Source organism: Cyprinus carpio, chromosome A8, assembly GCF_018340385.1.
Source record: "Cyprinus carpio isolate SPL01 chromosome A8, ASM1834038v1, whole genome shotgun sequence".
Classification (NCBI taxonomy): Eukaryota; Metazoa; Chordata; class Actinopteri; order Cypriniformes; family Cyprinidae; genus Cyprinus; species Cyprinus carpio.
The window spans coordinates 11,795,142-11,820,420 of NC_056579.1; the positions used below are offsets into that span (position 1 = coordinate 11,795,142).

Here is a 25,279-nt window from a genome sequence, read left to right on the forward strand (position 1 = left end):
CGAGACTCACACCTGTAAAGAAAATGTGGTTGTCAATCCCAAAAATTGACAGTGTGAACGTAGTTATTGAGTCATCCATTCAACCAATTCGTTTAAAATGCTGATTCGTTCAGGGGCAAAACAGAGTGATTGAACCATTAATTTAAAAGATACATTAAAAAACACCATGCTGTGCGTTTTGTGTCCAATATGAAATCAGCTTATACTCATTATAGAAATAAACCCAGCGGGAATTACAAAAAATTTGGGGTTGCGTTTTTTTTTTTTTTTTTTTTTTTTTAGGAAAATCGTTTCTTTACATTTATGTTCTTCTTTCCGTTTATGTTCGCCGTATTCTCCAATGCATTGATTGACACTGTCTGCTCACAGTTATCAGTAATCAGCAATAATATTAAGTGCTGTATTCGTCAAACATTCCTCCCCCTCATTGGAGAAAAATCACGTTCAACACGAAGGCGTGTGACGCTGTAATCCAAGCGATGAAAGTAGTAGACAAGGTAAAAAAAAAAAAAAAAATTATTTTGTTTGTTTACTATAGTGTTTTGTATAATATAATAAAAACAAATATGCCTATACTAACAGTATACGTTTGGTTCGAATATATTTTATTAGGCTATAAATGTGGCTATATTACAGCTCCCTTGTCTTTTTTCTCCTTTTCAAGTCTCTCCAGTCCTATTCTCACAGCTGATTGGAAATGAGTGGATAATGCCTACCTCCCGCTTTGTTGTAGTTTGCTGATTTTTGTAAAATACACTTCTGTTTTTTCTTTTTTTTTAAGTGGTTTCAGTTTAATATGTTGCAGGCTCATTTATTGGTAATAAATAATTGATTATAAATAATACTGATGATAATAAATAATTGTTTTTGAAGCTGCAGTTGCTTGTCTCGCGAGAGTTGGAAAAAGTGCATTTGTTTATCCATTTTCTACCCTGAATGTAAAAACGAAAAATCAAGACGAACAACGAAAATGGTGTCGTTTTCTCATGTTTCTGTTATAAAAAAAAAAAAAAAAAAAAAAAAATTATATATTACATTTTGCAGCGAAATATGATACTGACATGTTGACAGGTTTCTACATAGTTTCGTGAGGATTTTCCTGGGACATTGACAAAACACGCTTCTGTTCCCTCTGCCCACACCCTGTTCCACACATATTCAAATGAATGCTGTATGATTGTCAATACATGCATCTGTGAACAAACGGTTACTTCAGACACGCATGGCCATAAAGTGACAACATGTTAGCTATTCTACACTCCTTATTTTATGTCTCTCAGCTGATTAGCCGGGTAAATCCTTTAAGACAACTTGTGAATGTGTGTAAAACGTGACTTTAGCCTTGTTACAGAACCCCTAAAATCGACTCACTGAAAAAAAAAGTGTGCATTCCGGAAGGGCCTCATAAATAAAAATCAATTTTGCCTATCAGTTAGGATAAGATAGTAACATAAATCGAACATATGATCAAAAGCGGAAAACTAATTACTTCAGCCTTTTTGTTACTGCACTGAACCGCAGTCATAACGCGTCCCCTTTGTTCCAGCGCATTTGGGCAGCACTCGTCAAGTCTTTTGATGAGACGCCAAGCATAGAACAACACCCTAAACGCTTCAAACCTTGTTTTTTAAGTAGAACCAGCTGCTTCTATGGTCACATCTTGTACATACATGCCTATGTCTCTAGGAACAAAAAGTATGGTAAGCATATTCAGTCACGTAGCACATGTAGGCAGTTGCCAGGTCGTCTGACCAATCATAAAGCATGAAATATTGCAAAATTTTCAACAAGGAAACGTATTGGTTGGACTAGCACGTAAACACGTTTTTCTCCTGAACCAAACCCCTATATAAGCAACGCAGCAGAATCCACGTATTATTGGTTTAACCAACTGTCAATCATTACAAGGCTGGTATATGATTGGTTAATGTAATAGCCTGCACCAGACCAACGACGCCCTCAGCGAAGCTGTATCAGACCACAGAAGCGATCCTACTGAACACGCGGGGCAAGTACGAATGAAAGAAGTAAACAACTCTGTTAGTATAGTTTAGACATGGCTTGCAGAAAATTAGGCAGTTTAAGTAACGCAATGTGGCAAAGAAGCTCCAGCTGCACCGTTTCGCTGTGCGCAGGATTGAATATTCCTGCTTTTGCTTGTGGAAGCTTCGCCTCGGCTGGTTCAACAATGAACGGACAGAAATGCTGCAAAGATGGACACAATTGTGGACCGACGAAAATTTTACCAGCTAATCATAACCCTGTTGCAGCCGCAGTCACATCGCACAGACATCAGATCGTGGGCAAAAATAGAGGCGAAGAATCTCTTACCAAATCTGGCAGGGCTTTCTCATCCACGGCCCCGCAGATCAACAATAAAACGTACTTGTGGGCGAGATACAATGAGATGAAACGGCTTGTGCACGGTATGTTGATTTAATTTCCGTACTCAGATGTGATGTTTTGTAATCTCTGGACTCGTGGCAAAACTTATTCGTCCACTTCTCCGTTTCAAAGAGGCGCTGGCCTCTGGACATTTTGTAAACAACAACTGCCAACTGCCAGTCACATGTCCAGTGCATGAACGACATTTTATTTTCACAACTATTTCATGTGTCAGAGACTTGGTTTTTCTTAATTGCCTTGTTTATGCACAGAAGAAAAGGTATTTAAAACATATGCTTTTAAATATGTAATAATAAACTTCAAATCTCCCTTTGCCGCCTCACAGATTTGATTCCTCCTGGGGTGTGCAATCTTTTGAACCCTTCCACCATCTATGCCAACAATGAGGTGAATCTGGAAGAGGTGGACATCTACGGGTTTGACTATGATTACACGCTCGCGCTGTACTCCAGCGCGCTGGACGAGATGATATACAACAAGGCGCGAGAGTTTCTCGTCCAGCACTACAAGGTCCGAGAAAAACATCCAACTTAATGCCATATAAACCTGTTGACTTGCATATTTCATTGCTATTAAACCAAATAATTATAAATATGAAGCGTCATTATGAGGTAAAACGCATAGCCAAAAAATAAACACTTGTGGTCCAATAACACGAAATGTTTGTTAAAAAGAGGCGGGGCAGTGGAATGAAAAAAAAAAACATGTTTTTTTTAACAATTTTTTTTTTTTTTTTTAAGTTGAACTTTTAACATTAGTGCAGCGTTTTTAGAATGCTACAAAAAATAAACGCAACAGCGCTTTTATGTTTAAAAATGCAAGACGCAGGGTAGCGGAAAAAAACGCAAAGTCTAATGCCGCGTCCCTAATGGCGCACTTATGCACTATGTACTCAACCATGTAATGTATGAATTATATAAGGTTATTTTGTCATTCATAATCCGAGTCTGATAGCCCCTCCCCTTTCGAGTGTATGAAGTGTTCAACATTCCACATTTTTTTCGGTTATTTAAGTGCATCATCCGGGTATTTAAAGTGCACGTTTTCTATTTGAAATTTTCAGTGTGAACGCACTACTTAAACTATTTATGCTACAAAACTTCAGATGTGCATAAGTGCGCTATTTGGTTTTTTTTTTTTTTAAAGTCAAACTTATTTTCATTTTAGCGCCACGTTTTTAGAACACTGTGTAAGACGCGAACGTTTTCATGTTTACGTAGAAAAATAATGAAAAGCAGTGCAGTGGAATACAAAACGCATTCTGTGTGCGGACCCTTGGAAAGTTTAAAAGGTCATATACAGAATGCATTTTTGCGTTTAAAAATGGGAGACACAAAGCACTGGAATGTGAAAAAAACACAAGGTCTCGAGACCTTGTTTTGTGTTTTCTTTTTTTTTTTAACTTAAGTAGCACATTTTTAGAGCGCTGTGTTACGTGTGAGGCACTGGAAAAGACGCGAACGCAGCAGTCTAAACATGTCCATCTAGCTTGTATTAGCATTGAAAAAACAATGGAAAAGCAGTGCAGTGGAACACAAAAACATTTTATGTGTGAATGGCACCTAATGCAACAAATGTGTCCTGGGCCTTCGGCTCAAGTGCTCAGATTGTGTATAGTTCTGTTTTGCTTGCTTAATTGTTCTAATGATGGTTACCTGTCTGAGCTGTCATGTGGAGTCAAGGGGTGGGGGGTGAAAGGTTGGCATGTTTGAGATGACTTAAATTTTGTTTCTTTCACCAGTATCCCGAGGAAATCAGTAAGTACGACTACATTCCCAACTTTGCAGCTCGGGGACTTCACTACGACATTCAAAAGGTGCATTTAACCTTCTGTGCTTGAGTTTTTGCAGCATTGTTTAATTGCAGATGTGCAATAAAATTAATAAAACCATTTATTTATTATTATTATTCAATGCCATAGGGACTACTGATGAAAATCGACGCCTTCCATTATATTCAGTTGGGCACTGTTTATAGGTAAATTGATCCTCATTTGATCAACTCGGTTAGTGAGTTTGTGTGAAGAACAGTTTATGTAATTCACAGGCTTTGTTTCTTGTGTTCACAGGGGTTTGAAGCCTGTCCCTGATGATGAGGTCATGAAACTTTATGGAGGTTCAAATCATGTTCCCCTCCACCAAGTCAGTGGATTTTACGGCAAGGTGATTGTTCCACATTGCATTTTAATTTCATCTAATTTCAGTTTTACACTGGAGAGAACAGATGTTTACATGGCATTATTCCCATGCTTACATTTTTGTGCCTCATTACTAAGAGGTCAGTGAGGCTAAAGTGGTGCCACCCTGTCAGGAGCTCAGATCTGATTTTGTGTGTCCAGCCACCATGAGTAAGTGGCTGTACACTATAAATCTGCAACAAAAACATTAGTCCTTTCTGTTTCAGATGGTTATCTTCTCTGCAGGATTCCCATGGTCATGGGAAACACAAATGTATCAGGGATTTATAAAATTATGTTTTGCAGACTTGGAAAAGTCATAGATTATTTAATGAGAATTTGTTCTGCAAAACATTTCATTAGCTAAATATTGCTCTAGGATGCCGTTAAACTTGCTTGCCCAGCATTGTCTGACTTTTTTTTTTTTTTTCTATTCCTGAGTCAATTAAAAATAAGTGATGTGCAAATCTTTATGAATGATTCATTGGAGCAGTGGTTCTGATGAGGTTACAGACAGCAGGGAAAGTGTGAATAATAAAATTCAAATAATAAAACTTTGTTGGAAAAAGTAACTGAAAAGAAATGAACAGTCCTGCTGAATTGTACAGGCTATGATGTTTGTTAAAGCCATGCAGTTAATGGTAATGATAATAAGAATTATATATATATATAATTATATATAATTTTTTTTTTTAATAATGTTTGATTTTAAAGAAACGTTTATTTGCTTTTTTTTCCAATACAATTTTAACACACTAATAGTACTACATTTTAGTATTGCCATTTAATGTCCGATTTAAAATCAGTTGAGAACCACTGCATTGAAGAATTTCTTTATATATTTATTTTTTATCTCAAATGACTGATATGGCCATAAACATTCATGGCTTAGGAAATTTTTGTTAAATACTGGTTAACTGTTTTTTTGTGTGTGTGAGGTTCTTCCACTAAAATGGTCATTAAAATATATGACCTGCAATTTCCTCACAAAAGCCCAACAGTATTTCCAGCTTCTCTTAGAAAAGGCATGTTATTTACATATAAAGAGGAATGAAGCTTTGCCTATTTATTACTGTTGTACGATACATATGACTCATGCATTTTATTTTTATTTGTTCCAGGGTCCCAAAATGAAGCAGTTTATGGATGTGTTCTCCATCCCCGAAATGACTCTCTTGGCAGCTGCAAACGATTACTTCATCTCAAATGACATAGAGTACGACCCAGAGCATCTCTACAAAGATGTCTCAGTAAGTGTGAAGTCAATATGCCCTCCGTGAATCCTGATCAAACCTCTTGTCTTCTTGACGATTAAGAGCATTTGCACAATAAAGCCAGGCTGTTTTTACAGACTGTGGGAATAGTTTACAAACTGCTTTTGTAATTTAAAACTGTGAGAGCTGTTTCTTGTCTGTCGTTTTGTAAACTCTGTCGTCAAGCTGTGCGGATTCACTCTGTGGTTAACTGCAGCTGACTGATTTGTTTTCATTCAGCCTAGATCACGGTGGTCCTGAATTGTGTTACAGAGCAACTTTGTTTTTTCATGCTGTTTTGGGTCAGTTTACTTGCAGAATGTGGTCTTGTCTTTCACTTCTGCTTTTAAGCCTCATTCTCCACTCCTCCTCACTCGTGCTTTTGCTGACTAGTAGAAAATAGAAATCTTAGCTGAGCAATAAATGGCTAAAATCCAAAATATTTCAGACCGCCAAAGTGCGTCAGCAAGAATCAAATAAATTCTTTTGCAGTATGGGGGTTTACCTCATTAACACATTCACTGGAGTGCTTGTCAGGAAGTAGAGCATCAGCTGCCTTTGTTTATCTTTCAAGCGCAGCTTTTCTGTCTTCTGACTTCAGTCCGCGCTGCTAGAACAGATTGTTCTGTACTTGCAGTGTGGCGTGTGAGTACGTAGGATGACGTAGTGAACCGGAAACCTGACAGCGGATCAAAATAAAACTTGTGAAAGAGTTTTTACGAACAAAGGGGAAAAAGGATATAATGATACAAAAAAGAGAATAGAAAGTTTGCCTTAAAACACTGGTTCATGAAAACTTCTGTTAGTGTTTGTTAAACTTTTATAGTTTGAGAAATATGAGCACTGAATTGACGGATGAAATCTGTCTTTTCAGGATGCAATTGGAATGGTGCACATCAAGGGTTACATGTATAAATGGATCATGCAAGATCTTGGTGAGTATGAACAAATATTTACTATGTGCATTACCAAGATATGTGGCCCAAAAATGGCTTAAAAATCTTAAAATTTGCACCGAATTTCTTTAGCCAAGTGAAGATCATGTTACTGAAACCTGAAGCTAATGACATCCAGACTTAAAGTTGACCCTCCAGATATGACTGTGCAGTGCGTGTGTGTGGTGTGTATATAGGTGAAGAGCAGTCTTTTGTTTTCAGAGCAGACTGTTGCATAATCAGACCTCTCTGGAGAATGAGATTGGAAGCAAGCGGTTTTGTTGGGCTAGCCCAATTTAATCTTTGGTTTTAATGTTTGTTGTATCCCTGCGGACAAGCAAGGAAACAGCAAATCCTTATCACAGATTTTCCATTTCAGTATAAACACTTTTAAGGCAAACAGGAAAACAGATTTGATCAGATTCTGTATTACATTCATCATAGTCTGAAAAAAGGTCTGTTTCGATTTTAGTCTGTATAGAATAGAACTGGTTTTAAAAGACTATCTTTTTTCTGCCTTTTGTGACCCCTTTTCCTTCCTTATTCGGTTCTCAGAGAAATACATTCTCAGAGGAGACGAGACATATGCTGTGTTGCACCGGCTGGCTAGTCAAGGGAAGAAGCTTTTCCTAATTACCAACAGCCCCTTCAGCTTTGTGTGAGTTTTCTTCTGTTGTATCATATTCAGCAGATTAATTCATAAAGGTCCTCAAAGTGAAACTCCAGATTTCTCTCTACAGTTTTGAAAAAAATAAATAAATAAATAAATAATAATAATAATATATATATATATATATATATATATATATATATATATATATATATATATATATATATATATATATATATATATATATATATATATAATATGATATAATAATAATAATAATAATATATAAAATTATTATTATTATGAACCCCTAATTCTTTTTTGTCCCCAAAATTTTCTCATATAGTCATAAAATTATACATTAGCTTATATATTTATATTGATTATTTTTGCACTGTTATCGTTAAGTAATTGTTTTTTTTTCTGTATTTTTTCAGTGATAAAGGCATGAAGTACATGGTTGGAAAGGAGTGGAGGGACTTCTTTGACGTTGTTATTGTTCAAGCTGACAAACCTCATTTTTTTAATGACTGCATAAAGTAAGTCTGCTTTATTGTGAATGGAAAATATCTCATTTACAGTCAGTTGACATTTCTGCACTAAAATGTTTCATTGTGTACTTTAGAAGAGGTGATTCATAATATATAATACCATTCAAACATTTTCTTTTTAAGGCTGCATTTATTTGATTAAAAAATACAGTACAGCTTTAATAATGTAAAATATTATGATTTGTTATATTTTTAAATGACATTTAAAGTTTTCAGCAGCATTTACTCCAGGCTTCAGTGTCACATTATTTTTCAGAAATCATTCTGATATGCTGATTTGTACTCAAGAAGCATTTCATATTGGTATCAAGTGCTGCTTAATATTTTTGTTCAGTATTCTTTGATAAATGGAAAGTTCAAAACAAAAGCAAATTTGTTTGAAATACAAATCTTTCATAGCATTATAAATGTCTTCGTCACTTTTGATCAGTTTAACATCCTTGCCGAATAAAAGTAAAAAATGACTGACCCTGAACCTTAATGGATAATAAACAGTAATGTATTGATACCCAACCCTGAATTACCACTTTGCAGTGATTTAAAGAATCTCTATTTTTAACTTTCCAGACCATTTAGGCGTTTGGACAGCAATGGAGACTTACAGTGGGATAGAATCAAGACTCTGGAAAAGGGACAGATCTATAAACAGGTAACACCGATTTGTTTTGCACGGCATCATATCTATTTATTGCTCATAATCATCTTACCAGAATACAGGCAGATGAGAAGCTTTTAGTTGCTATTTCATTTTTGCTGACTCATCTCTGAGTCTGGATTAAGTCAGGGATTACAAATACATCTGGTGAATTTTTTCAGAATTACTGGGACATTTGGCCTACTTAGAAGTCCTCAACTTGTGAAAAACATGTAATTTTAAAGTCTGCATGGTTAGCTTTTCGCTAAACTTTTAACATTTTCCTGTCCCCGTGAGAATAAACTCAAACCTTTTAGAGTCTCTGTTAATTGTAGATTGATTTATCCACTTAATTTGGATCTTTCATTTGAAAAAAGTACAAAAGAAGGTGGCAATGTCAAGTTCAGTCTGAATGGAAAATCAATTTAACACAGTTTGGCGGTGTCAGGCATGTTCAAACAGCCTGTCTACATGCCCACCCTCAGGCTAGATGAAGTTAAAGCAGCATGTGAAAACCATTCTAAATTGGGAAAGACTTACGAGGAAGTTCCCTGGCAGGAAACTGTTCCTGCCATACAAAACCAATGAAAGGTCTGTTAACTCGCTACTTCCCAAAACCTGAAGGAGTACTGGGTGAAAAAAACTACAGTGTGTTGTGTTTTATAGCTCAAAACCTTGAAATCAATCGCAGTTTTAGCAACTGGCTAATAAAACTACCATCGTTTTGCTTTGTTTCAGGGAAACCTTGTAGATTTTCTGAAGCTTACAGGATGGCGTGGATCCAAAGTGTTCTATTTTGGAGATCATCTCTACAGTGACTTGGCAGTGAGTGATCCTCATACTTCTGTTTTGTTCACATTTGTTGCACATACGTCTCTTCCTTTTGGTTTTACTTCTTCACAGTGTAAATCTCACTCTATCGTTTTCATGATCATTGTTTTCCAGAGTCTAACAGTAACAATGATTGTAAAAAGGTTCTTGAAGTGGACTATAGTCTAAACATCCTGTGTCCTGGCATTTTAGGACCTGATGCTGCGTCATGGGTGGAGGACAGGAGCGATCGTGCCTGAACTTGAGATGGAGACGAAGGTGGTGAACACAGAGCAGTACGCTCAAGGCCTCACGTGGTTGCAGGCGCTCACCGGACTGCTGGAGCGCATGCAGGTACTCCATCAACACTCTTCCTGTTTAGGATACAAAAATATTTATCCTGATAAATGTCTACTTTTTATTCAATTTCACATAAAAAAAAAAAAAACATATTAATTAATCAAACTTTCCTTGTTTTTTTTTTTTTTACTTAAAAAATGTATTTCTGTAAGCGAGTTTCTAGAGAGCAAAATAAACACATCTGCATTACATGTGCTTCTACAGTATATGGTTGCATAGGAATGACCTGATAGGTTTGGCAGAGGTCCATTCGCTTTATATTGATCTGAATGGATTGTTCCGAATGTTCCTTTCCAAAGTTAGATTCTCTATGTAAGAAAAGCTTGGTGTGATCGGTTTTTCTGTTTGTATAATCCAGAATCCATTCATCCTCATATTTTGTCAATGTTTTGGGTGATAATTGTTTTAAATGGTGCTACACTAAAATTTCAGCCTCTCAAAATGCTACAGAATTATTTGGGTTTTGAATGAAAGGGAATAAAATTTAAAAATTTAATCTGACACTGTTAGACTGTATCCCATGAAGTGATCAGTTTTTGTTGCTCACCAAGGCTGCCTTTGTTTGAGATATATATATATATATATATATATATATAAAAATAAATACAGGAAAATTATATTATGAAAAATTAAAATTTCAGTCTGTTTTCTGTTTGAATATAATTTAAAATGTGATTTATTCCTGCTATTGTAAAGCTGAATTTTCTATTAAATTTTCTGCCTTCAATATGCCAATTTGCTGCTTAGGAAACATTTCTTCTTATTAAAGTTTAAAACAAAGTTGTGCTACTTTTTCTTTTTGTGAAAATGTGGTAGTTTTGTTTTCTGGATTTTTTTTAATAAACAGAAGGTTCAAAAGAATATTTGAAATAGAAATCTTTTGTAACATTAAAAGTGTTTTTACTGTCACTTTTGATCAATTTAATGCACCCTTGCTGAATGAAAGTATTATTTTCTTAGAAAAAAATTATAAAGTGTTTATATTATTATACTGTGTATGTATGTATGTATGTGTGTGTGTATATATATATATATCTTTTGTATCATCTTCCAAAAATGTTTTCCCTGTTGATTTGAAGAAAAAACACTTTCTTTAGACAACTGACTTATTTACGTCTTGGTTTTCAGATGTATCGGGATCCAGAGTCCAAGAAGGTTCTGCAGGAGTGGCTGAAAGAGAGAGAGGAGCTACGGTGAGTGACGCAAGACAAAAAGACAAAAAAACTCACTAGATGAACAGATCAAGAACTAAAGCCATTCTAACGCGTCTTCCATTTTCCTTTTACAGGGCAGTCACCAAGAACCTCTTCAACCCTCACTTTGGCAGCATATTCCGTACCTGCCACAACCCCACCTACTTTTCCCGCCGCCTGTGCCGTTTCTCAGACCTCTACATGGCCTCTATCAGCTGCCTGCTGAACTACGACCTCTCATACACCTTTTACCCTCGCCGAACCCCCCTGCAGCACGAAGCCCCTCTCTGGATGGACCAGCTCTGCACTGGTTGCATGAAGACGCCCTTCTTAGAGGAGATGGCCCATATTCGTTAAAACTGCCAAAGTTTTAATGTGCAAATATGAACTGAAAAGTAAAATGAGGGGGGTGTGTGTCTCTATGGCATTGGAGACGTGGCACTTTTTGCGCAAACCCACATATAAAGGGGCCACCTGCTGGATGTTATATTACAATGCATCTCAATGTTCTCAAGCCTTGGACATTGAAAGAAAGGCTTGCTGATGGACTTGTGGATATTATGTTCTTATCTCTAACTTTTGTTTTTTTTACATTTGATGCTCTTGCATTATGTCTTACTAAACATAGTTAGATGTTCAGTGGTTTACAGTTCTCTCTCTCTTTTTTTTTTTTTTTGGTTGTCAACCTGTATGTCATGAGTTTTGTAGTTGCAACAGGGTGATGTTTGTATTAACATTAATCGTGATAGCAGGAAGAATGAAATATACTATACTTGGTGTAGCCAGACATTGTTTTTTACTCTGGTAGGCCAAAGTATTGAGCCGCTGTCCAAAAATGCACAATTATGAGTTACAAATACAGTATGTCTGATTACATGTACGATTAGGTCAAATAGCTTCATAGATTTGGAGTTGTAATGTTACTTACCTTCCCCACACTACAGTAACAATGTAGCCTAGCCTCAAAATTTAAACATGCACAAATAAGTGTCAACAGCTTTTTATTACTGGAGAAATGATTTTTTTTATGACCGGTGTATTTACCTACATGGAAGCTCCTGGAGGGCCAAACCAAATGCTGTTGTTATTTTTGACCTTGCAGGCCCTCACTGTTTGTGGCTTTAGACTAAGCTTCTGTACAACCAGAGCATTGTTTGCTTACAGTTAAATCTGTGAATAGCTATGCTGCTATATTCAGTTTCCCAGGAACAAGAAAAATGTCATCTTTTGTATGTAACGTTAACATTACTTGCTCTACAATAAAAGGCTTTGCATTAGTATGTTGTGTTGGTTCTTATACCTTTAAGTGATGAAACATAACCCACAAATTACAAATCTTAAAAGTTGATTACCAATTTAATTGATCAAAAACAGTAATAATGTGAAATTACCATAACAACGGTTTTCTATGCATATGTAGGCTAATTTATTCATGTGATACTAGGAAATATTAATTTTCATTAGCCGTTACTCCAGTGTTCAGTGTCCCACGATCTTTCAGAAATCATTCTAATATGCAGATTTGATGCTCAGGAAACATGTCTTATTATTGTCAAACAGCTTAATATTTTTGAGGAAACCTTGATACATTGTCATTCAGAAGTTTGGGGATTTTTAAGAAATGTGATGCTTTTTTTTCAGCAAAGAGATTAAATGGATCACAACTGATAGTAAAGACCTTTATAATGTTACAACAGATTTCAATTTTAAATAAATGTTTTTCTTTTAAAATTATTTTTTAAGAAGAATCCAAAAACATCCTAAAAAGTGTCAATATATTCACAAATTCATCGACGAGCTGCCAAGTAGCATATACTCGTATAACTTTACATACATACAGTCTGCTATAGATATATTTCGTTCAATCACATGGTCTAAATCTGCTCTTAACAAGCGGCTGCCGAGTAGCTCGCCGTGATCGTATAGTGGTTAGTACTCTGCGTTGTGGCCGCAGCAACCCCGGTTCGAATCCGGGTCACGGCAATAAGACAAGGCAAAGCCAGCGTTTTTTGTTTGCAGTGTTTGATAAAACGCCTACTACTGCTTCATGATGTAATTCACACACACATACATCGTTGTGTAGTTATATTTGCTTAAAAAATGCTTGAGAATATTTAATGAATGATCATATAGCTTAATACTGTTTGTTATCGTTGAATGTAAGAATTATTTTTTAAAACCCCTTTAAATATTACCTAAATGAATGCATCTGTCTGACCATAGGATTTCTTTTTCTTTTTGTTGCACATGGATCATACATTCCCTGTTGAAGCCAATGTGGCGTCATATCCTGCTGTTTAAAACTGGTCCGATGTCATGTAGCAAACGTAATGCCCTCTTACTTACATCATGTGTGATATTGATCTAAATGGACGAAACACTAATTCACCGAGTCAATCATACCCAAACTGTCATTATAATACATTCAAACTTCATTTTAAGACACGAAAGCCTTTTACTGTCTTGCACCGGGGCTTTTATTTTGAAACGTGTCCGCAGGATGTTGCTTGTTTTGCAGTCTCTTGTTAACGTACTTTTCACTGAACCTGCCGAGCAGTAAGATAGAGGCAAACGGGTTCCCGCATCCATTGTTATTTTACTTTCAATTTTTCTACTGGATGACGACAACGCATCTCTGAACGGGACCCCCAAAGCGGACTACCCATCATGTCAGCTGAGGAGGAGGGGGGGGTAGTTCGTGTTCAGGTCAAGGTGAGAAATTGTGGGGAACGAGCGGCAGGTACAAACCCTAATTTCACACACACACACACACACACACACACACACACACACACACACACACACACACACACACACACACACACACACACAGAGGCCAGGGGACAGTGTCTGGAGTCTGTGTCGAGGAGCTGCTCTTCATGTGGATCACTTTACTCGCTGACATCTTTGTTGTTTACAATCGTGATCGCATCTTAATCATTCGTTTACAGGGCATACGTGCATTCTTTAAGGGTGTGTAATAATTGTACTGCTTTAATCCTTATGTGACATACATTTTGTAAAAATATATTTATGTGTTGTTAAATTTAATATGTTTTAGTTGGTTTTATTGTTCGTGTTATTTTGTTCGACAACATATACAAATTGGTCGTTATCATTCTGTGCTATAGTAATACTGTTTCTGTTTGTATATGTATTTGTGAAGTCACATCTTAAAGAGAAAGACTTTCATGACCTGACAGTGAGTCATGTTTGCTCTCAAGTGTCACATGATCATCAACCTGCCATGAATTGCCTCGCTTGTTTTTCAGTCGTTTCTCAGATGTACAGACTGCTTTAATGAATACGAAAAGCAGTGTATCCGCTTTTTCAAAGCCATGTAAGTATTATTTCAGATCCAGGCCTACTAGATCCGCCATAAATGATTAAATGCACTTAACGTGTCGGCCCGTTTTATAACAGAGCGGTTTTGCACCTCTGTTCTTTAAGAAGTCTCTTTGGACAAAAACTTGGGTCACTGAATTTTAGTTTAAACACAGAGAACTTTTGATTAATCAGTAAACTACACTGCCATGACACTATTTTTTTCTGTCAACTCTGTCACAGAGCTTGTAAATAAATAATTTGTAATTTTTAAATAATTTTCAGAAAAGTTACCAACAAAACGTTATTTGATGTATATGAAATGTAAAATATGGTTAAGTCAGCATTTTCAAGATTTTCTGTGTCTGACTGTGTGAGTGGTTGAAAATATGGAGCTGCAAAAATCAGTGAGAAACCACCCTGTATCCTCAATTCATTAGTTCATGGAAGTGTATACTAGATTTGGCATGATTTATGCCACATAGCTTCTGTTTCTCACAGTGTTGATCCCTAATGAAACAATTGTTGTTATTAACTAAATCTCAATTAATCTCAATTAATTTCAATTAACTAAAACAAAGCTCAAGTTACACAAAATATAATTATTAGATGAAAACAACTTGGTAAATTTCAGAAATTTATTGAAATAAGTTTAAGTACTAAAATAACTAAAACTGAAATAAATGTAAATTAAGGATTAATATAAGTATACAAAAAACAAACACTAATAAAATTTACCAAAAAAAAAAAATTAAAATAAAAACTGAAAATATAAAAATAAAAGAATTCAAAATATTAATAAATACTCTGATAGTAAATAAGAAATACTGAAATAACAAGTAAACCACATATTGGCAAGGGAGAAAAAAGCTGGAGACGCACCTAGATATTAGTATGTGTAATATATCTGAACATTTTGATACTATTTAAATTATTCCTTGAACAAGTTTCATATGTTTTTGTCCCAGCACCCAAGAATCAGTAACAAATGGCAACCGAAGTCACAAGGTTTTGAACAATTATTGAATTTAGGTTCAGTGTGAACTGTGACAGATGTGTGCTGCAGTGTGGTCTGCTTGGGACAGATGACCTTGCAGTGCTGTGTTTTGCAGTTTTAGCATGTGTTGGTAAAGTTCAAAGTAATCTTTACAGCCAGAGTCTGTTTCCCACGCCTGGTTGCAACATCAACAGAGACTCAACAGGCAGTAAATCCACCTGAATAAATGTGTCACTTGATCAGGTCATTTGCATTTCAGAGGATGGAGTGATTAGCCTTTCAGAATAATTAACAAAGTAGGGTTAAGTAAAATAGGCATTTTTACCAGTTTTCTTTGTTTTTCTAAAATCGTTCCTTTTAAAATCTGTCTGTTTGCAGAAGTGTGAAGGGGTGTTACCGGCGGAGTTCCGCTCCTTTGCTGTTGATCCTCAAATAACCTCACTGGAGGTGTTGCAGCATATCTTGATACGAGCATTTGAGCTGAATGGGTGAGTGTGAAATTGTGAAATATATTTGTTTTGTGCTAATTGCCATTTAGATGTATTGTCAAGAAACACTTGTAATCCTGTTATTATGATTGTTTAATAGCAATGATAGGGCAATGAACTGCAGCAAACAAAGTTGCAGTCTTTATTTCCTTGGTTCTCTGTAGAAAACGCAACTTTGGGATAAGTTACCTGTCCCGTGACCGCGGAGGTGTGGAGGTCTATGTGTCTCTGCTGTCTGACTGGGATTTAGATGCAGCGTTTGTCAGTGCTGCAAAGCCTTTCCTCCAACTTAAGATGGACATCAAACCATCAGAGGACAGTGAGTGAACTCCATATCCTTCTATTTAGAGGGTATTAAAAGTATGTCAAATTCTGTAGATCCTGAAAATCTCTGACTGCTCTTTCTCCTTTATGATTTCTACAATTTATTTCCCATTCATTCATTACCCACAAGTCAATAACCGATCAATCAATAAATTAAAAACTGTCTAATTTTAAGTTGTTTTTTGGTAGTTGTTGTTTAGTTCAAATGGTTGTGTATTTTCCCGGGACCATGGACATTTTTCCAGTATGTCTGTTGTTTTGTAGAGTCTACACAGTGTCTTTATTGGGTAGAATAATTATTTTACAAACATTATGCATTTACCTGTAAATAACTCTAATCCAGTTTCGATTATGTTTTTTTTTTTTAAATTTATTCTTCCTGGTCCTGTTTTGGAGGATTGGGACATAATCAGCCCTAAGGATGTGATTGGCTCAGACCAGCTGCAGGGAGAGAAGAGGTCGTTGGCTTCTGCCGCACTTCCTTTCACACAGTCGCTGCTGTCCCAGGTTACTTATGATGTTCTTTACCCTTTCAGCCAGCTGCTTTACCAGCCAGTGTCTGCTGCAGTCAGGTTCACAGTCTACTGCCTTTATACTATAATTAATGGCATTTACCCTTAAACAATTGAAGTCATTATATATTTCAGGAGTCCTTAAAGGCAAGAGCACATTTGCTCTTGTAAGTAGCAGCTATGTGCTGCTTTTTTGCTGACAAACTGATATATTAATTTGAAGATAGAAGGAAATTTTTTTGCATCTCACTGATAGCTAGTTAATCATGGTCCAGATAGGAATGATTCTTTCAACCTGTCTTCCACCTCATACCATAGATTTAGTTAGAAATCTATATAAATAGTAAACATTTTTGTGTACTTTGTACCTTCCTCCACATTCAGGTGGGTCGCACTCTATCGCGTGTGCAGCAGGCCTTGAGTTGGTCCTATGGGGAGGAGGTGAAACCGTTCAAGCCTCCCTTAAGTGATGCTGAGTTCCACAGTTACCTGAACAGCCAAGGACAACTGACCCGACCAGAGGATCTTAGACTTCGTATATATCATGGTGGGGTTGAACCATCCTTACGCAAGGTAACCAGACTGCTTTGACATTTTTTAACTAACTAATCTACCATTAAAGGGTAGTATATTACTTTCTATATCTAATTTTTGTTAATCTCCGAATACAAAATAGTATAGTTTATATATATACTTATATAATATATATATATATATATATATATATATATATATATATATATATATATATATATAAATCATATATATTAGAGGCTGTACAATTAATATTAATCGCATCTAAAAGTTTGTTTACTATGTATAATCTGTGTATGTGTGTATATTTATTATCTATATATATACAAACACATGCATGTATATATTTACATCTTGTTTATATGTGCATATATTTAGATATATATTATATATATGTACATGTAAATATTCGCATACAAGTTTTTACTGTATTGGGTGCGTATTTATATATATATATATATATACATAATAAATATACACAGTGCATATATATTATGTAAACAAATCTTTTATTTTGGATGCGATTAATTGTTTGACAGCACTAATATATATGTGTATATGTATATATATATATATATGTATATATGTATATATGTGTATATGTGTATATGTATGTGTATATGTGTATATGTGTATATGTGTATATGTGTATATGTATATGTGTATATGTATATGTGTATATGTATATATATATATGTATATATATATATATATATATATATATATATGTGTATATATATGTGGTATATATATGTATATATATATATATATGGTGTGTATATATATATATATGTGTGTGTGTGTATATATATATATATATATATATATCTATATACATATATATATATGTTTTTTTGTGTGTTTTTGTGTGTGTGTTTATGTTTATTTGTGTATATATGTGTATTTGTGCTTGTGTTTAATCATATTTCAGCTGTTTTTGCCCTGTATATCTATATATGTATTTATATATATGTAATATATATGTATTTATATGTATATATATGTATTTATATGTATATATATATATATATATATATATAGATATATATATATATATTATATATTATATATATAATATCTTTAATATATAATTTTTAATTTAGACCTAGAAATATACATTTTAAAAATATTACATATATTGATATATTTAAAAATGCTTTTTAAAGAGTATGATGTGGCAAGGAGTCCTCTTTTTACCTGACTTTTTCCTCTGTATTTTTGTGACAGGTTGTTTGGCGATACCTCCTTAATGTGTACCCAGATGGTCTAACAGGACAAGAGAGAATGGACTACATGAAGAGGAAGACCAGAGAGTACGACCAGCTGAAGAGCGAATGGACAGAACGGGTCAGCGCAGAGGACCTGGAGTTCATCAGGGGAAACGTTCTGAAAGATGTTCTTCGAACAGACCGAGCACATCCTTACTATGCAGGATCAGAGGACAGCCCACATCTCACCGCCTTGACAGACCTTCTCACCACCTTTGCTATTACACACCCACAGGTAAACACGCAGTAATCCCATCTGATAACACTAAGATGCGCCTTGACCTCTGTGGGAAATAAACTGTCTTTGTTTGCTTTAACAGGTGTCTTATTGTCAAGGCATGAGCGACATTGCCTCGCCAATTCTAGCAGTCATGGACAATGAGGCTCATGCCTTTATCTGCTTCTGTGGCATTATGAAACGTCTTGAGGGCAACTTCCGCCCTGACGGACAACTTATGTCCATTAAGTTCCAGCATCTCAAGTTGCTTCTGCAGTATTCAGACCCTGAGTTTTATGCCTACCTAGTCTCAAAAGGTGCAGACGATCTGTTTTTCTGTTACCGCTGGCTGCTTTTGGAGCTGAAGCGTGAATTCGCTTTTGAAGATGCTCTGAGAATGCTTGAGGTCACCTGGAGCTCCTTGCCACCTGATCCACCTGAGACAGAGGTGGAGCTTCAGGGGCCACCACATCAGGCAGATCAGTCCAATGGCTCACAGGATGTCCATCAGAATGTGGACATGGAGGAGATGGAAGACAAGCAGAAGGAAAGGCAGAGACGTCGTCACATGCTAAGACCGTCCCGAGAGGAGGCAGATGGGGGACGTAGCCTCATCGAAGAGGAGGAGGAGAAGGGGCCTCGGAAGGAAGGTGAAGGAGAGTACGGTGTAGATGACATGGTCAAGAATGATGTCACAGCTCCAGCTCCCTCATTTGAGAAACAGGCAAGTTTTGGGGAATTCAAGTACTATAGTGGCCGAAGCGAGGACAGCTTTGATATTAATGAAAACGATTGCTCCGATCCTACATTATCTCCAGTACATTTTCATTTTGGAAACTGGAAGTTTTTGTTCTCTGTCCGTCAGTCCACAGAGGAAAGTGAGGGTGACCCTGGAGAGCAGGAACCTCTTATCGGTAATCATACGCCGTCTTCTCCAGGACAGAGAGACTCTCCCAATGGTAAAGCGGCTTCCCCAGCATCATCTCTTCCTTCCGGTCTACCAAATTGGAAGAGTAGCTCTTATCATTCACCGGAATCATCTAATTCTCCATCTAGCTGGAGAACGGCGTCTCCCGATGACCTTTTAAAATGCACATCCTCTTCCTCTAGTGGGGACAAAGCTGTGTCTCCTGATAAACCTCCTGGGGGGTTCACGTCCTCACAAGCTGTATTAAACGAACCTGGGGCTCAGTCCCCATCAGTGGTCCCAGGGAAATCTTTACTGGGGTCTCCATCGCAGAGTTCCAGTCGTTCGCGTCTCTCTTCTCCGGTTTTATCCTTCGGCAAGTCCCCATCTTTGCCCAAAGCGTTCTCCAGCAATCTTCCCTCGCCATGCAGGCCCACCGGGTCTGGCATAACCTCTCCAAACACAAACAAACCAGAAGGAGGCGGAATTAAACCCTGCTCGCTTCCTCCTCCTCAAGAGTTTGGGAAAGGGAATCCCTTCATGCTTTTCCTTTGCCTGTCTATCCTGCTGGAACACCGTGACCACATTGTCAAAAACAGCCTGGATTACAATGAGCTGGCCATGCACTTTGACCGCCTGGTCCGTCGCCACAACCTTGGGCGTATTCTGCAGCGAGCTAAAGCCCTCTTTGCAGACTACCTGCAGAGTGAGGTATGGGACTCAGAGGAAGGGGATGAAGTCAGCTTGGACTCCCCAACTACAGCGGCAACATCCCCCCAGACACCCACCACTAGACCTCCTTTCCTCAATGTACAGCCCTCTCAGGGTACCTTACCGAATTCAACATATAATCTGGCCAATACCATTCCCTCTCCAAAAACTCCTGTTGCCCTCTCTCCATCTGATTCCTGATCCTGTGCAGTAGTAGATTATCTCTAGAAACCAGCTCTGGACCACAAACAGACCCATAAGCAAGTTTTACTGTACCTTGCAGAGTCACCGCGTACCTTTGTGCTTTACACATGCTTAATGAGACTTGTGTTGTTTTATGTTAACAACCACAGCTTAGTGACTTCCTCATGTCTCTTTTTCCCCGTCCATCAAGTCAAGCCCCGTTCATTGTACTGTATCTTTTTTACTGCACTTTATTGATTGTCCTTTTAAAGGGCAGGCCAGTTTGTGTCTCATTTCACTTTGTATATAACACCTTGAAAGGCACATTATGGACATGTAAAACATGTTATAGTAACCTAACTTACCTAAAACAAAGCAACAAGATTATACTGTTATTTATTTCTCTGTGTGCAATCTTTATTTTGGCGAAAAGGATGGCATCAGCATCCTCTGAGGTTATCATGGCTCTGTTGTCGTAGGGAGGAGAACGTTTACTCAAGTAAAGCTTTTGAGACGCTCCCTGAAATTTATCATGAATTTGTTTGACATTGCCAGCAGCAAAGGTGTATTTGTAATACCTGATACTTGTCATTTATGCTTTATAAGAACCTTAAGCCTTGACTTTTGTTTGTATGAAACATTTGGCCCGAGATGGTGCTGATGTGTTATCCAGTATCCCTTCAATGTGAAAACTTCTGTTGTAGAATAGGAAACACTCAGCCCCAATCTTGAATTGATCTCTGAACTACAAGTAGAAATAGTCTCTACTGTACAACAGCTGTTTAACCTGTCAGCTGTAACTCTACATGCAGTGGACGATTTGGTAAAGCAGCACTCTTACTAGGATAAACATGGAGAATGGCTGGTACTTTGGTTTCACTTATCCTCGCCTTTGTTGGAGAAGTGCCTCGTTTCCCTGAATTAGGTATTTTTGTCTTTCTTTCTTCTGTGTAAATATAATTTTTATTGCTTTCATACTTCCACCAAAGGCTTGTCTGTTCATTCGTTGCCATAACAACTTTATCATCAAGAGGCAACAATCAAGGATCAATGTTATGTATATGTATATGTATATGTATATGTATATGTATATGTATATGTATATATGTATGTGAGTATTACAAAAGTGTTTAATGCCTTTAGCAGAATGCATTTTATTGAAGACCTTGTAGACTCCTTTGTCTTAATAAATGTTCTTTTCTCTTTTTTTCTAAGTGCTAAAATGATAAACCTCTGCACATGGACTAAAAAATGATTTTCCTGAAAAGTGGAACAGTGATGAGTACTGTTCATCAGCGTTGTGTATACATGTATGTTTGTTTCTCTGATTTTGGTTTGGTTCTGTATGATAGTATTTTACTCATACCCATGGAGAGACTTGCTAGATTGAATGCTTGCAATACTCCTATTTATACAATAAATTCACTAAATATTAATTGATCAGGGATCTTTCTTTGCACACAAAAAGATTTAATGCAATCCCTGATGGAAATGTTTCTTAATTTGTTTTGTTTTGGAACGTGATAGCTGGTCTAAGGTGGTAGATCATCTTGGATCAGCGACAAACTCGCAACTGGCTGGTCGAGCTGGTTTTTAGAGTATGATAGATGGTCACTTGGATAAGTGATTACTAAGAGAAAGATTTTTGCTTTCCTGGCTAAGTGGATATGATGTGGTAGACATTATACTTGCTTAGGCATGAAAATTTTAGTTTTTAGTTGTTTATGAATTTATTATTATATGGTTTTATTGTTATGTTGCTTCTTGTAACACCATAGGCCATTGAGCTTTTTGTTGCTGAAAGAAATGAGTAGATTTCCAATATATTGTGTTTGAAATGCCCAGCAAAATGTTAAGTCTTGGAAGCATTTTGATGATTGGATTTGATGATTCATATTTATTGGCTTAATAAATAAATAACTTCCCTTAACTTTGTCCATTATGGTAGTGCTTAACACTACGGATGCAATATATTTTTGGCCACGCGTAGATTTCGTGGTGCTGTTTCGCCTTTTCCGTGGCGGGGAATTCAAACAGCTGATAGTCATCTGTCAATCATTCGCTGGGAAGGAGAAGAGACGCGTTTTACTGAATCAACTAATTAACTCTAAACACCTGCAAAAGATTCCTGAGGCTTTTAAAAACTCCCAGCCTGGTTCATTACTCAAAACCGCAATCAGGGGTAAGACTGCTGACCTGACTGCTGTCCAGAAGGCCATCATTGACACCCTCAAGCGAGAGGGTAAGACACAGAAAGAAATTTCTGAACGAATAGGCTGTTCCCAGAGTGCTGTATCAAGGCACCTCAGTGGGAAGTCTGTGGGAAGGAAAAAGTGTGGCAAAAAACGCTGCACAATGAGAAGAGGTGACCGGACCCTGAGGAAGATTGTGGAGATGGACCGATTCCAGACCTTGGGGGACCTGCGGAAGAAGTGGACTGAGTCTGGAGTAGAAACATCCAGAGCCACCGTGCACAGGCGTGTGCAGGAAATGGGCTACAGGTGCCGCATTCCCCACAGAGAAGCAGCACTGGACTGTTGCTCAGTGGTCCAAAGTTCTTTTTTCGGATGAAAGCAAGATTTTGCATGTCATTCGGAAATCAAGGTGCCAGAGTCTGGAGGAAGACTGGGGAGAAGGAAATGCCAAAATGCCTGAAGTCCAGTGTCAAGTACCCACAGTCAGTGATGGTCTGGGGTGCCATGTCAGCTGCTGGTGTTGGTACACTGTGTTTTATCAAGGGCAGGGTCAATGCAGCTAGCTATCAGGAGATTTTGGAGCACTTCATGCTTCCATCTGCTGAAAAGCTTTATGGAGATGAAGATTTCGTTTTTCAGCACGACCTGGCACCTGCTCACAGTGCCAAAACCAGTGGTAAATGGTTTACTGACCATGGTATTACTGTGCTCAATTGGCCTGCCAACTCTCCTGACCTGAACCCCATAGAGAATCTGTGGGATATTGTGAAGAGAAAGTTGAGACACACAAGACCCAACACTCTGGATGAGCTTAAGGCCGCTATCGAAGCATCCTGGGCCTCCATAACACCTCACCAGTGCCACAGGCTGATTGCCTCCATGCCACGCCGCATTGAAGCAGTCATTTCTGCAAAAGGATTCCCGACCAAGTATTGAGTGCATAACTGAACATAATTATTTGAAGGTTGACTTTTTTTTGTATTAAAAACACTTTTCTTTTATTGGTCGGATGAAATATGCTAATTTTTTGAGATAGGAATTTTGGGTTTTCATGAGCTGTATGCCAAAATCATCAGTATTAAAAACAATAAAAGACCTGAAATATTTCAGTTGGTGTGCAATGAATCTAAAATATATGAAAGTTTAATTTTTATCATTACATTATGGAAAATAATGAACTTTTTCACAATATGCTAATTTTTTGAGAAGGACCTGTACACTGTTAAACTACCTCGGCTTTATTCACTTTTACGTAATTGATTTGTTATTTGTCGCAAGGAATCTTCAGATGTTTCCTCAAGTATTTTTTTTTTTTTTTTTTTTTTTTTTTTTTACATCCGAGATCAGCGTGATACTCTCACCAAGCAGGTAAAGTGAATTCTGTGCTTCTTAAATAAATTATATATAATATAAATTATAAAATACATTTGATATATTTTATTTTAAGCTATATTTCAGGAGTGTTTAGATGATGCATGCTCTGACAAGTCCCACAGAATAGATCTTATGCCACCATAACATCACACCAAGCACTTTGACACTGAAGGATCAAAGGTCAGAAGTGTTTCTTCCAGGTGCAGGTAAATAAATTATTCATACAGGCACTAATGTGTGTTTACTGTGTCTCACTTGTGCACACAAGGACAAATATTTTAAATAATTCTGTTCACCTTCTGTAGAACTGCTGAGCACAACACCATTGCCCATAGCTGCCTCCCCCCGTTCAGCTCGCACTGGACCCATCAAACCGGGTGGTCTTTGTGTTGGACCATAGTAGATGGACAGAACTGATGAGAATTGCCAATGATCATCTCTTGGCAACGCACCATGGGAGCAAGGATCTCCTTAAACAGGTGGATGGCTTTTTTTTTTTTTTTTTTGTGTTCTCTACAACTTTTTATTATTGTAGTTGTTGTTGTTGTTGTTGTTTAATCTACAATTTTAAATTAATTTATTTCCATTTGTCCAATAAAATACCACAAGCATTTGCCTTGTTTGCACTGTATTTAAGTGTTTTTTTAAAAGCATTTTTTTTTTTATTAAAAAATTTATAAATTTTATTGATATTGCATTTTATTGCCTTGATATTTCATCTTGCTCAGATTTGTTAACACTAAATATTAATAACTATTACTATTAAACATACGTAATTATTTAATGCAAGACACATATTTATATTTATACATATTTATAGACCGAGATAGTCTGCAAGAAAAGAAAGGCTTCACACGATCATGACAATTACAATCTATGGTCGCTGTGTCTCATTTCGAAGACTACAGCGCCTCCTGTGCTCGTATTTGGCGGCCGGCTGCATATATTATCGAGGATGTCTAATTTCAGAAAAGTAACCAATATAAAATTGTTTGTTATTTCTCGTGAGGAATAAATTATTGTGATTCCTTTTTTATTATTATTATTATTTTTATTTCGGAGTATAATTGTTACTTTTCTGAAATGAGGCCATCAAACGCGACCACAGGAGGGCACTGCAGTCTTCTAAATGAGCCCGCTTGTATCGTCATACTACATAGGGTCACGTGGCCCCTCTGCTTTTCATAGGGCCAGTGGCGCAATGGATAACGCGTCTGACTACGGATCAGAAGATTCTAGGTTCGACTCCTGGCTGGCTCGTATCTTTTCTGTATTCGATTAACTAGTAAAAGCGTTTGTAGGTGTTACTTTGGAGAA

General features: G+C 36.9%; 2 protein-coding genes and 2 non-coding genes across 7 annotated transcripts; all 4 read left to right on the plus strand.

Annotated features, from left to right (window-relative positions):
* The first annotated feature begins 1,909 nt into the window (after nucleotides 1-1,909).
* Nucleotides 1,910-12,205, plus strand: LOC109095302 (5'-nucleotidase domain-containing protein 2-like). Its single transcript, XM_042762205.1, has 14 exons — nucleotides 1,910-2,426; nucleotides 2,732-2,916; nucleotides 4,148-4,222; nucleotides 4,328-4,383; nucleotides 4,475-4,568; nucleotides 5,704-5,832; nucleotides 6,710-6,770; nucleotides 7,326-7,428; nucleotides 7,818-7,919; nucleotides 8,499-8,580; nucleotides 9,304-9,390; nucleotides 9,589-9,729; nucleotides 10,864-10,928; nucleotides 11,024-12,205. Exons 1-14 carry the CDS (start codon nucleotides 2,057-2,059, stop codon nucleotides 11,283-11,285), a joined length of 1,812 nt encoding a protein of 603 aa, XP_042618139.1. The 5' UTR covers nucleotides 1,910-2,056; the 3' UTR covers nucleotides 11,286-12,205.
* Nucleotides 12,206-12,839: 634 nt separating this feature from the next.
* On the plus strand, nucleotides 12,840-12,911 carry trnah-gug. The gene has a single exon. It is a non-coding gene; the product is annotated as a tRNA-His (tRNA).
* A 515-nt stretch (nucleotides 12,912-13,426) lies between these two features.
* LOC109067166 (TBC1 domain family member 25-like) lies at nucleotides 13,427-21,829 on the plus strand. Of its 4 annotated transcripts, none has more exons than XM_042762207.1 (8): nucleotides 13,432-13,668; nucleotides 14,201-14,268; nucleotides 15,628-15,737; nucleotides 15,902-16,056; nucleotides 16,444-16,568; nucleotides 16,958-17,146; nucleotides 18,335-18,610; nucleotides 18,696-21,829. In XM_042762207.1, the coding sequence occupies exons 4-8, from the start codon at nucleotides 16,032-16,034 to the stop codon at nucleotides 20,409-20,411; spliced, it is 2,331 nt and encodes a 776-aa protein (XP_042618141.1). In that variant the 5' UTR covers nucleotides 13,432-13,668; nucleotides 14,201-14,268; nucleotides 15,628-15,737; nucleotides 15,902-16,031; the 3' UTR covers nucleotides 20,412-21,829. The 4 variants fall into 4 exon arrangements, with proteins under 4 accessions (XP_042618140.1, XP_042618141.1, XP_042618142.1 ...); XM_042762208.1 differs by having other exon boundaries at nucleotides 13,432-13,640; XM_042762206.1 differs by lacking the exon at nucleotides 14,201-14,268 and having other exon boundaries at nucleotides 13,427-13,640.
* Nucleotides 21,830-25,149: 3,320 nt separating this feature from the next.
* On the plus strand, nucleotides 25,150-25,222 carry trnar-acg. Its single transcript has one exon. It is a non-coding gene; the product is annotated as a tRNA-Arg (tRNA).
* Nucleotides 25,223-25,279: the final 57 nt, after the last annotated feature.